Source organism: Euprymna scolopes, chromosome 38 (genome assembly GCF_053919585.1).
Source record: "Euprymna scolopes isolate OS-2025 chromosome 38, ASM5391958v1, whole genome shotgun sequence".
NCBI lineage: Eukaryota > Metazoa > Mollusca > Cephalopoda > Sepiida > Sepiolidae > Euprymna > Euprymna scolopes.
The window spans coordinates 32,383,004-32,396,666 of NC_136519.1; the positions used below are offsets into that span (position 1 = coordinate 32,383,004).

Consider the following 13,663-nt stretch of genomic DNA (forward strand, 5'->3'; position numbering starts at 1 on the left):
AATAGATGTAGAACAGTTGAAGTAGCAGGGTCAGTTCACAGGGAAAGGCCAAAGAAAACATGAGTAAGTGATAAGGATGGATTTCTTTCTTTTCATGGAAATCGCTCCAGACAGGGCATAAAGCCACTTGATATAAGCAGCTTTAAAAAAATATTACTTCAAGGTCAAAAAACAACCAATAATAAGTGTAAGACATGTAGATTCTGGCCCCAAAAAACAGCAATTCTTCCTCCTTTGTCAGAAACATTTCTCATGGAATGTAAGGACTAAAGGATAAAATCAGGGAAGCAAAAGTTACAAAAGTTACAAAAGATACAAAGTTACAAAAGATACAAAGTTACAAAAGATACAAAGTTACAAAAGATACAAAGTTACAAAAGATACAAAGTTACAAAAGATACAAAGTTACAAAAGATACAAAGTTACAAAAGATACAAAGTTACAAAAGATACAAAGTTACAAAAGATACAAAGTTACAAAAGATACAAAGTTACAAAAGATACAAAGTTACAAAAGATACAAAGTTACAAAAGTTACAAAGTTACAAAAGTTACAAAAGTTACAAAGTTACAAAAGTTACAAAGTTACAAAAGTTACAAAGTTACAAAAGATACAAAGTTACAAAAGATACAAAGTTACAAAAGATACAAAGTTACAAAGTTACAAAAGATACAAAGTTACAAAGTTACAAATGATACAAAGTTACAAATGATACAAAGTTACAAATGATACAAAGTTACAAAGCTGCTAAAAGTAAACCCAAAATTCACTTCATACTCTTTAAATTAAATTTGAGAGAAAGAGGAATAAGACCAAATATTTTAATGGAATGTGCGAATTCAAAGCACTTGTTTCCCCTCTACATAAATACTCCCAACTAACAGGACAAGCAGAAAAATCCCACCCCTACACGGTAAAGATCCTTAGATGCCGGAAAACCTTCTACTCTACTAGTTTATTCCCTTGAACTGTTAGACTTTGGAATTCCCTCCCAGGTCCTTGCTTCCTCAACTGTACTGACATGCAGAAGGTTTAAGTGTAATGTGAACAGACATCTCGCTGCTTAACTCCCTACATAGTGTCCTTGTAAATTTGGTTCTAAATAGTGGTCCCTTACATCAAAGTGGCACTGTGCCATGTCTGGGGTGAAAAAACAAACAAAAAAAAAAAAACAGAGATAGGTTAGTTTAGAATTCAATTTCTTGAAATCGTCTCGTGCATGCTAACATGTCAAACAGATGTTAAACCAAAGATGATGATGGGTGCACATCTCTACTTTTTTTAAAAACAGAAATAGCTCCAGAAAAGAAGTGAAGCCACTTAATGTAAGAAGTTAACAAGAATGAAAGATGATTATTGCAAAGAGAGAAGATGCTTATTGACTTTAGTCTTGACCAGTTTTCAAGAATTCTGGCGAAAGAACTGACCCAATAAATTATCGCCCCATTAGCCTCCTCCTGCTTTTCACTAAAATATTTAAGTCCATAATTAATCAAGTTAGAGTCCATCACCTTACAGCTGCTAAACTTCTAACCGACCATCAATATGGATTTAAGCAAGCCCGTTCTACAGCAGATATCCTAACTGTAATCTCTGAACGTATATGCCATTCACTGGACAAAGCAAGGCAGGGGAGAGTAGAGAAGTAGCCCTTGATATATCTAAGGCTTTTGACAGGGTATGGCACGATGGTCTTCTAAGTAAAATTAGATCATATGGTATCACTGAAAGAATAAATAATGTAATTAAATCCTTCTGAAAAGAATCCAGGTTGTCCTCGACGGTCATACATCTAAAACAATATGATATAAATGCAGGAGTACCTCAGGGGTTTATCCTTGGACCTTTATTATTCCTAATATTCATAAATAACCTCCCTGATAAAATTGTCTCTGAGATGGGTATATTTGCCGATGACACCATGCTCTATAACAAGTACGAAAGGAAAACACAAATGAACACATATCTAAGGAAATGGCAGAAACACTAGAGGAAAACCTCTATCTGTAGTGAAATGGGGACAAAAATGGATGGCCACATTCAATGCTGGCAAGACTAAGCTTGTTTCCTTCAATAATTATAAGAAACTTTCTCTACCACCAATAGCAATGGCCAAAAACACATTACCTAAAAGCACTTCCTTTAAACTCCTCGGCCTAATGTTCACAGGGAACAGGAGTTGGAACAGATACATTGAGAGCATTGCCAAGGCTGCTGCGAAGAAGGTAGGCTCTCTCTACTGTGCTAGAAAGCTACTTATGCCTGAAACTATCCTGCACCTCTATAAGGCCACCATTCGCTCATGTATGGAGTACTGTTGTTACTTTTGGGCTGGTGCATCTGCTACTAGACTCTCACCCCTGGACAGGGTTCAAAAGAGTCGCCAATCTGATAGGTCCTGAACTGTCATCTAAGCTTTCATCAATTAAGTTTCAACTTCTTAGTAAAAAAGAAAATTCTTTTTTAGATACTGTGGGACTTAATAGGTTAACCAACATCTGCTTAGATTTGAATAATATGACATGACATCTTGTACCATGATGCTTTATCCGTTTTTTAAAGTTCGTTAATAAAAAGCAGATAATTGGAATATTAATTTTAATTTTTTTTTATTTAATCATTTTTATTTTTACTGTTGAACGTTGGTGGAAGTATGCACTCTACTAAGTGCAATTTTAATAGACTCACCTGCGACATGTTGATAACTTGACTCATTCCTGTACTGTTACCATTTGTCACTTCGAGTGGGAGAAATTCACTCTCTAAAATGCATGAAAATAAAAAGAAAACGCAAAAATACAAATTTGTAATTGATAGTGAAGTTACTAACAGACATAAAAATGCTGAGTAAAAAGTTGATTATTTTTGGCAGTGATGAAAGAAAAAGAATATACAAATAATGAAAAAAGAGAATTTTTTTTTAAAAAGCAAGAAAAAAGGAAAAAAAAGGAAAGGAAAAAAAGAAAGGAAAAAGAAAAGGAAAAAAGAAAAGGAAAAAAGAAAAGGAAAAAAGAAAAGGAAAAAAGAAAAGGAAAAAAGGAAAGGAAAAAAGGAAAGGAAAAAAGGAAAGGAAAAAAGGAAAGGAAAAAAAGGAAACAAGAAAAGAAAAGGGAAAAAAGAAAATAAAAAGTGAAAAAGTGAAATAAAGAAAGGGAAAAAGCAAAAGGGGAAAAAGAGAAAAGAGAAAAAAGGAGAAACAAGGAAAAAATAGAGAAAAGGAGAGAAAAGGAAAAAAAGGAAAAAAGTAAAATGAAAAGGAAAAAAAGGAAAAAGAAAAGGAAAAAGAAAAGGAAACGGGAAAAAGAAAAAGGAAAAATAGGAAAGACAGAGAGAGGAAAAGAGAACGAGATAAGAGAAAGGAAAAAAAAGGAAAAAAAAGGAAAAAAAAGGAAAAAGAAAAAAAGGGAAAAAGAAAAAAAGGGAAAAAGAAAAAAAAGGGAAAAAGAAAAGGAAAAAGGAGGAAACAGGAAAAAGAAAAAGGAAAAAAAAGGAAAAACAGAAAGAGAAAAAGAGAATGAGATAAGAGAAAGGAAAAAAAAGGAAAAAGGAAAAAAAAAGGAAAAAGGAAAAAAGGAAAAAGGAAAAAAGGAAAATAGAAAAAAAGGGGAAAAAAAGGAAAAAGAAAAAAGGAAAAAAAAGGAAAAAAAAGGAAAAAGAAAAGGAAAAAGAAAAGGAAAAGGAAAAGGAAGAAAAGGAAAAGGAAGAAAAGGAAAAGGAAAAAGAAAAAAGGAAAAAAAAGGAAAAAGAAAAGGAAGAAAAGGAAAAGGAAGAAAAGGAAAAGGAAGAAAAGGAAAAGGAAGAAAAGGAAAAGGAAGAAAAGGAAAAGGAAGAAAAGGAAAAAGAAGAAAAAGAAAAGGAAAAAAAAGAAAAAAAAAGAAAAGGAAAAAAAGAAAAGGAAAAAAAAAGAAAAGGAAAAAAAAAGAAAAGGAAAAAAAAAGAAAAGGAAAAAAAAGGAAAAAAAGGAAAAAAGAAAAAAGGAAAAAAGGAAAAAAGAAAAAAGGAAAAAAAGGAAAAAAAAGGAAAAATAAAGAAAAAAGGAAAAATAAAGAAAAAAGGAAAAAAAGGAAAAATAAAGGAAAAATAAAGAAAAGGAAAAAAGGAAAAGAAAAAGGAAGTCAAAAAGAAAAAAAGGAAACGTCAAAAAGAAAAAAAGGAAACGTCTAAAGGAAAAAAAGGAAAACGTCTAAAGGAAAAAAAGGAAAACGTCTAAAGGAAAAAAAGGAAAACGTCTAAAGGAAAAAAAGGAAAACGTCTAAAGGAAAAAAAGGAAAAAAGGAAAAGAGAAAAAACAAAAGGAAACAAAAAAATAAAGAGAAAAAGAGAAAGAGAAAAGAGAAAAAGGAAATAAAACAAAAAGGAAACAAAACAAAAAAGAAAACAAAGAGAGAAAATAAAGAGATAAGATAAAGCAAAAAATAAAGACAAAAAAATGAAAAAGAAAAAAAAAAGCTGTTAACTCACGTTTTTCTTCAAAATATTGGTTGGCAGAATCCGTAGCATTTGAGACTGGAATGCGGTTCAGCAACTTTGAAAGAAAAATAATGTTGATTGAGAATAACAATCAGAACGAAGGGTAGAAATTATGAACGCAAGCTTTGTTTTTAAAGTGCTAGGAAAGTCAGTGAAATACAAAAAAAGCAATAATCTTAACGTAATTACCTCTGTCAAGTACGTTTTGTCAAGTTTGTTTTGGTACAGTTTAGTGCCCACATCACTTGACCAATCATCATCAAACTTCATCTAACTTTACAACTGATTTAATTTTGGATATTTTGGTGAAAACTTTTTATGCTTTCATTAGAGAAACTCGTTACTTTGACCATATTGTTACATCTGACATAACTTTTGATTTTGGAATGTTCGGTCATGGTCAAAATTTTGATGGCACTTTGATTTTTCCAAATTTGATTGATTGGATTTGATAAAAGTAATCACCACATAAAATTTCAACCTCATCAGATAAAAGATTAGTAACATTTCAATGGCAAAACTTAAAAAATACTTCAAACAATATGGAGAAGTAAAGCCCAGATAAGACTTTGGGCTATACTTATGTTGTCAGAAAATACTACAGGGTGGAATAATAAAATTGTAGCCCTGGACAGGATTCCATTTCCATTTGATAAAACCAGTTTTCTTCTACTACAGGGTGGAATGATAAAATTGTAGCCCTGGACAGGATTCCATTTCCATTTGATAAAACCAGTTTTCTTCTACTACAGGGTGGAATGATAAAATTGTAGCCCTGGACAGGATTCCATTTCCATTTGATAAAACCAGTTTTCTTCTACTACAGGGTGGAACGATAAAATTGTAGCCCTGGACAGGATTCCATTTCCATTTGATAAAACCAGTTTTCTTCTACTACAGGGTGGAACGATAAAATTGTAGCCCTGGACAGGATTCCATTTCCATTTGATAAAACCAGTTTTCTTCTACTACAGGGTGGAATGATAAAATTGTAGCCTTGGACAGGATTCCATTTCCATTTGATAAAACCAGTTTTCTTCTACTACAGGGTGGAATGATAAAATTGTAGCCCTGGACAGGATTCCATTTCCATTTGATAAAACCAGTTTTCTTCTACTACAGGGTGGAATGATAAAATTGTAGCCTTGGACAGGATTCCATTTCCATTTGATAAAACCAGTTTTCTTCTACTACAGGGTGGAATGATAAAATTGTAGCCCTGGACAGGATTCCATTTCCATTTGATAAAACCAGTTTTCTTCTACTACAGGGTGGAATGATAAAATTGTAGCCTTGGACAGGATTCCATTTCCATTTGATAAAACCAGTTTTCTTCTACTACAGGGTGGAATGATAAAATTGTAGCCCTGGACAGGATTCCATTTCCATTTGATAAAACCAGTTTTCTTCTACTACAGGGTGGAATGATAAAATTGTAGCCCTGAACAGGATTCCATTTCCATTTGATAAAACCAGTTTTCTTCTACTACAGGGTGGAATGATAAAATTGTAGCCTTGGACAGGATTCCATTTCCATTTGATAAAACCAGTTTTCTTCTACTACAGGGTGGAATGATAAAATTGTAGCCCTGGACAGGATTCCATTTCCATTTGATAAAACCAGTTTTCTTCTACTACAGGGTGGAATGATAAAATTGTAGCCCTGGACAGGATTCCATTTCCATTTGATAAAACCAGTTTTCTTCTACTACAGGGTGGAACGATAAAATTGTAGCCCTGGACAGGATTCCATTTCCATTTGATAAAACCAGTTTTCTTCTACTACAGGGTGGAACGATAAAATTGTAGCCCTGGACAGGATTCCATTTCCATTTGATAAAACCAGTTTTCTTCTACTACAGGGTGGAATGATAAAATTGTAGCCTTGGACAGGATTCCATTTCCATTTGATAAAACCAGTTTTCTTCTACTACAGGGTGGAATGATAAAATTGTAGCCCTGGACAGGATTCCATTTCCATTTGATAAAACCAGTTTTCTTCTACTACAGGGTGGAATGATAAAATTGTAGCCCTGAACAGGATTCCATTTCCATTTGATAAAACCAGTTTTCTTCTACTACAGGGTGGAATGATAAAATTGTAGCCTTGGACAGGATTCCATTTCCATTTGATAAAACCAGTTTTCTTCTACTACAGGGTGGAATGATAAAATTGTAGCCCTGGACAGGATTCCATTTCCATTTGATAAAACCAGTTTTCTTCTACTACAGGGTGGAATGATAAAATTGTAGCCCTGGACAGGATTCCATTTCCATTTGATAAAACCAGTTTTCTTCTACTACAGGGTGGAACGATAAAATTGTAGCCCTGGACAGGATTCCATTTCCATTTGATAAAACCAGTTTTCTTCTACTACAGGGTGGAACGATAAAATTGTAGCCCTGGACAGGATTCCATTTCCATTTGATAAAACCAGTTTTCTTCTACTACAGGGTGGAACGATAAAATTGTAGCCCTGGACAGGATTCCATTTCCATTTGATAAAACCAGTTTTCTTCTACTACAGGGTGGAACGATAAAATTGTAGCCCTGGACAGGATTCCATTTCCATTTGATAAAACCAGTTTTCTTCTACTACAGGGTGGAACGATAAAATTGTAGCCCTGGACAGGATTCCATTTCCATTTGATAAAACCAGTTTTCTTCTACTACAGGGTGGAATGATAAAATTGTAGCCCTGGACAGGATTCCATTTCCATTTGATAAAACCAGTTTTCTTCTACTACAGGGTGGAATGATAAAATTGTAGCCCTGGACAGGATTCCATTTCCATTTGATAAAACCAGTTTTCTTCTACTACAGGGTGGAATGATAAAATTGTAGCCCTGGACAGGATTCCATTTCCATTTGATAAAACCAGTTTTCTTCTACTACAGGGTGGAACGATAAAATTGTAGCCCTGGACAGGATTCCATTTCCATTTGATAAAACCAGTTTTCTTCTACTACAGGGTGGAACGATAAAATTGTAGCCCTGGACAGGATTCCATTTCCATTTGATAAAACCAGTTTTCTTCTACTACAGGGTGGAACGATAAAATTGTAGCCCTGGACAGGATTCCATTTCCATTTGATAAAACCAGTTTTCTTCTACTACAGGGTGGAACGATAAAATTGTAGCCCTGGACAGGATTCCATTTCCATTTGATAAAACCAGTTTTCTTCTACTACAGGGTGGAACGATAAAATTGTTGCCATAAAGAAAACAATAGTACGGCTTTATTTTAAAACTTTTATTGAAAACATCAATTCAGGTAACTTGATTATGTAGTAGAGCTGACATCTATTCAATGTAGCCACCATCAGCCACAATCACTGTCTTAATACAGGTCTAGAACTGGGAGCATACCTTTTCCATAAGCGCCAGCGGGAGCTCAGCAAATACTTGGCAGATGGCGGCGATCAGGCTGGCTTTGATGTTATGGAAGGTTATGTTGGTGATTGTTTTGACGTATGACCAAATGAAGTAGTCCAGGGAGTTCAGGTTGGGGGAGGGGTGGGGCCAGTGAGAGAACAGTATAAAGTTGTAGCACGCTTGAAGCCAAGTCCGGGTTTATTTGGACTTGTGGGTTGGCGCAAAGACCTGCTGCCATACCCAGGGTCTGCCAGCAGCCACCTGACTGCACCAGGGGATCACCACACTCTTCAGCACATCCAGATACACTTTGGTGTTTAATTTTAAGCCAACTTTAAAGATGTGAGTTGGCATGATGTGGCCGTCACTTGAAACACGACCAAAAACGATAACCATGGTCGGAAACGTAATTTTCATCACCCTAGGTACGTCTCTCTTATTTATGGCAATCCAGCGATGCATTTTGAGGGTGCTGGCAATGGTCCTGTTTTCATAACTTGGATCAGTAGAGAACATGAGTTGTACAGCAGTGCATCTCTGAACTCGCTCGTTGAACATTGTGTCACTTTCAGACATGATAGAAGGCTTCTATTGACTTTAGGATTTGTACACAACTGGCCAACTACAGGATGTAATGATAAAATTGTCACCCTAGAAAATGTCTAGGTAGAAGTTTTAAGTAATTTGCAACCGTATTTTGGATGCCTCCCGCACTGAGGATTGAAACCCAACCATCAGTAACATACAACTGAATTTCACCAAGTATTTTATCCACTACACTACAGGTCAATCGCAAATTACTTAAGACTTCTACCCAGTCATAGCTGACAGAACGAAAGCATGCTACCTTCATGGATTAAATAAAAGGTTCAGTTTGGAATTCCATGCAGATTCCGAGTTCAACAAGATACACCCAAAAAAAGTTGAAGGTTACACTGACCGAAACTTTGTGAAAATAATTTGTGAATCTGAATACAAATAACCAGATTCACATAACATTCTATGAACAAAGTTTCTTTCTTAGAACTGCACGCCCTGTGGAACTCACTTCCATTTTCCTGTTTTCCATCTGACTACTACAATTTGGCTGTCTTCAAGTCCAACATAAACAAATTCTTGATGAACCGTTCCCTTAAGTAATCCAATTTACCAAATTTCCATTACTAACGATTACTATATTATCCCACTGACTACTTTTACACTCAGTAAACCTTATGCTCAAGTGGCCTCTGGACCTTGATAAGTGGTAACCCCTATGTAAAAAAAAAACAAACAAACATAAATTTAGTCTTCGATGTGTATTTCTAAATTTTGTAGAGTCAAATTCGAATTATTATGGAATACCAAAATAATAATCAGCGTCATATTTGGTTTAACGTCGGTTTTACATGCTGACGTGTTGGATGGCTTTTAGAAATTGACTGACAGACTAACTCTGACCAGGTCTTTCTTTCTTTCAAATTTTATTTGGCTTTCCCCTATGAACTGAACCTGTTACCTCAACTGTTCTACATCTAACTCTTTCTCACACCGGAAGCTATTATCTATCTCTATAAATCTACTATCAGACCATGCATGGGGTATTATTGTCGTATTTGGTCTGGTGCATCTGTACCATTTGAGGGTTCTTAATAAGGTACAGAAACGTATCAACAATTTAACTGGATCCACTATATTCTTCTCTGTAACCTTTCTCTTACAGACGTTATGCTGCTAGTCTCAGTCTTTTCTATAAATACTATTATGGTAGGTTTTCTTCAGAATTATCTGATCTACTCCCTGCTTCTTTTGTTCCTGTTCGTTTGACTTCTTGGTCTAGTGGTCTCCATCAATTCGCTTTTTTTACACCTCATTGTGCTTCCTATTCCGGTAACTTCTTTCGAATAACCGCAGACTTGTGGAACTCTCTTCCTGCTGACTGTTTTCCTCCTACTTTTAACCTTTGTCTTTTCAAGAATAAGGTCAATAGGTATTTCCTGTCTTTGTGATAATCATCTGTTCTTGTTAACTCCTTACATTAAGTGGCTCCATGCCTTGTCTGGAGTGATTTCCATAAAAAAAAAAAAAAAAAAAAAAAAAAACGCTCCAGAACTCGAATCTATTCTTTCATTGTGGACCTACCAACAAAGTTTCTCCGCTCTGCACACATCTTCCTATACTGTCCATATTTAATCTTCCTCTGAAGTCATCAGATCTAAGCCCATCTTTTTAGATTCATATTACATATCCATCGCATCATTCTTGTATGATTTTTCTTCATGCAACACATGTCCTCAACCTTGATTTGCCAGGTTTCACTTCCATACATCATTTTATGGAAAATGCTTCAGACAAAGTGTGAAGCCACTTGATGTAAGGAGTTAAGAACAAAATTTATTTTGCTTTATCTATGTACTGATGTCAAAAACACTATTTTTATGCAAATCGCTTCAGCCAAGAGAGAGTTCCACAACCTTGCAGTTCTTTGAAAGAAGCTACTGGAATAGGAAGCTTTATTACAATGAGTAATGAAAACAATAAATTGATGGGGACCATTTAACCAACAAGTCAAAGGAGCCAGAACAACAAAAGCAGGGAATAGATCAGACAATTCTCAAGAACACATGCCAAATATTTACAGAAAAAAAATGGAGACCAGCAACATCACATCTGTGAGAGATGTCGCAGTAAAGAAAAAAAAAAAGTCCAATCAAATTAAATACATTTCTGCATCTTATCAAGACCCTTCAAATTGAATAAAGCAGAGTTTCCAAAACTTCAGGTCCTGGATATGACCTTAAACTATATCCGATGGTGAGGCCCCAACTTGCTGGTTTTGGGGAGTGTTGTGTTTGTTTAACGGTATTTCAACCTCTAAGAGTCATTTAATGCCAAAAAAGTTTTGTTGATATATTGGGGAGTGTGGAGCCACCCTTTAATTGCCATTGCTCCCAGGTCCACTATGAACTGGAGTAGTAGTACCTGTTAGGGTCTTATATTGAATTTTTTGTTTATGTATTTTTATATTGACTTTTTTGTTTATGTATTCTTATATTGAATTTTTTGTTCATGTATTCTTATATTGACTTTTTTGTTCATGTATTCTTATATTGACTTTTTTGTTTATGTATTCTTATATTGACTTTTTTGTTTATGTATTCTTATATTGACTTTTTTGTTTATGTATTCTTATATTGACTTTTTTGTTTATGTATTCTTATATTGACTTTTTTGTTTATGTATTCTTATATTGACTTTTTTGTTTATGTATTCTTATATTGACTTTTTTGTTTATGTATTCTTATATTGACTTTTTTGTTTATGTATTCTTATATTGACTTTTTTGTTTATGTATTCTTATATTGACTTTTTTGTTTATGTATTTTTATATTGACTTTTTTGTTTATGTATTCTTATATTGACTTTTTTGTTTATGTATTCTTATATTGACTTTTTTGTTTATGTATTCTTATATTGACTTTTTTGTTTATGTATTCTTATATTGACTTTTTTGTTTATGTATTCTTATATTGACTTTTTTGTTTATGTATTCTTATATTGACTTTTTTGTTTATGTATTCTTATATTGACTTTTTTGTTTATGTATTCTTATATTGACTTTTTCACAAACCATCTTTTAGCTCTTCACACCTGTAGTTATGTATGATATCGCTTTCCAGTAAAAAAATATTAATAATTAAATGTCTGTAGCCATTTAATTTTTCCATGTAAAGCATTTGGTCCTATTTAAGAAATGGCTTCTGAAGACCTTCAACCTCGCTAAACCCTGGGATAGAGATCCGGAGTTGACAGTTCAAAAAATCATAAAGAGTGAAAATGATGTACTTTAGGACAGGCATGACATGATTAAGCGTGACAAAGCAATTTTCTTATTCCTACTTCAATTAATGTCTTTCTTCTATATGAGATTTCTTTCTTTTTTTTTTTTTTTTTTTTTTACACAGGTATCCCCACATTATCAAGGCCAAGAGGCCACTCAACTACATTCTTATTCGGACGTTCCACGCGTGTTACTATCACTCTTCCATTTTTACCGCTCCGCGCGCTTCATACAATTTCACAGGCGAACATTACCTATTGCCTCTCTTAATATGTTTTAACATATGAACAGTTCAACAAAAAAAAAAAAAACATTCTCCTTTTTTTTATACGAACACTTAAAAAGGATTTCTGAACTCATTATAAAGAGAATTATATTTTTTTTGTTAATGGTTGGTTTCTGTGAATAAACCTCCGTTTGTTTTGCATGTAAGTCTTCTTTTTATTTTTATTTATTTGTGGAGGAAGTTAGTTCCTAAAAAGGCTTGACGACCCCCACAAGTTAAAGAGTGTACAGTAGAAATTGGACGATATAGTAATCATTAGTAATGAAAATTCGGTAAATTTGATAACTTATATGGAACGGCTCATCAAGAACTTATTTACGTTAGACTTGAACACAACCATATTGTAGTCAGCCGGAAAGCAGGAAAACGGAAGACAATTCCACAGGCGTGCAGTTCTAATAAAAAACTTTGTTCATGGAATCTACGTTTAGGTTTAGGCACAGACAAAGAGTGGGGGGAATTATTGATAGTGTTTTCAGCTAGACAAGTGTTTCTTGTGAAAGTTTGGCGAGGAGGGACCATAGACTGAAGCTCAGTCGAGCACTTTCTATGAAAATAACGATACATCAGAGACAAACTCGCAACATCTCTTCTGTGAGATAGAGGTTGCAGGGAAGAGAAAAGAACATCTCCTACGAGGCTACGAAGATGCAGGTTGTACATTTACAGTGGTGGCACAAACTGACATTCTTATTAAAACCATCGTTTGCATTTGTTTCAATGTGCCATCATTTGAAGTTATTGTTGACCAAATCATTCCAAGTCTTTCTCAACTATTTGTATTTATTTATTTTTTTTACTTGGGAGTCGCCACTTATCAAAGCCTGAAGGCCACTCGAGGAGAAGGCTTACTTGTTTTCATTGTGGTTATACTCAACTGAGATATTTTTTTCAACAGCTATTTACCATTAAGTGCTCATAGGCTGTTGATTTTCCTTTGGAATTTTGAGTTCCAATAAGCTTTCTCATGATTCCTGTAGTCTTGGTGTCATTCTTAGAGATTAAAAATCGATTTCATCAGGATTGGTTCGTTGTTTTGTTTTACGGCATATCAACCCTTTTCAGGCTATTTAATGCCGAATCTGGTGATTTTGAAGAACGATTTTTTAATATAGTATATTTGTTTTTTAAGTCGTATTCTATTTAACCCATAGTTGGGACCCTAACAGGTGCTACCACTCCAGGTCAGAGTGGACCTGGGAGCAATGGCAATTAAAGGGTGGCTCCACACTCCCTAAGGCCTGCAAGCTGGAGCCCTCACCATCGGATATAGTTTAAGGTCATATCCAGGACCATTTCATCAGGAAGAACAAAAAAAATATCAATAAATTGTACGATCATTTCGGAAACAATGTTTTTGTTGTAATTGAAATTTTTCAGCTATTTTTAAATGTAACGTCACTAACGATCTTAACTGTTTATATTGCTCCATAGCGTCTCTTTTGAAAATTTGTATATCAACATCTTCAAGCATTCATAAACTATTTTTACCATCCTAATAAATGCATTGACGATGATACATACGAATCTTAGAAAGACGAACCATTGCAAGGTATTTATATTTTGTTAAAATATTTAAAATCTAGATTCTCTAAACGTCAACCTTCAACCAGATTCTTATTTATACGTTATTTTATTATTTTTTTATTTATCCTACATTGTTCATCAAAAGAGTAACTATTTTCCTTTATATTTTAAATATTTTCCAGAT

General features: G+C 34.2%; 1 protein-coding gene across 1 annotated transcript in view; it reads right to left on the reverse strand.

Moving 5' to 3' along the window:
- LOC145263120 (uncharacterized) overlaps positions 1 to 13,663 on the reverse strand; it is a 154,573-nt gene that overhangs the window by 17,299 nt on the left and 123,611 nt on the right. Inside the window, exons 21-22 of the mRNA XM_080120062.1 lie at positions 4,462 to 4,525; positions 2,689 to 2,762 (exon numbers count right to left, since the gene is read on the reverse strand). Of these exons, the coding sequence (XP_079976188.1) occupies positions 2,689 to 2,762; positions 4,462 to 4,525 (138 nt within the window). The remainder of the gene's footprint in view (positions 1 to 2,688; positions 2,763 to 4,461; positions 4,526 to 13,663) is intronic.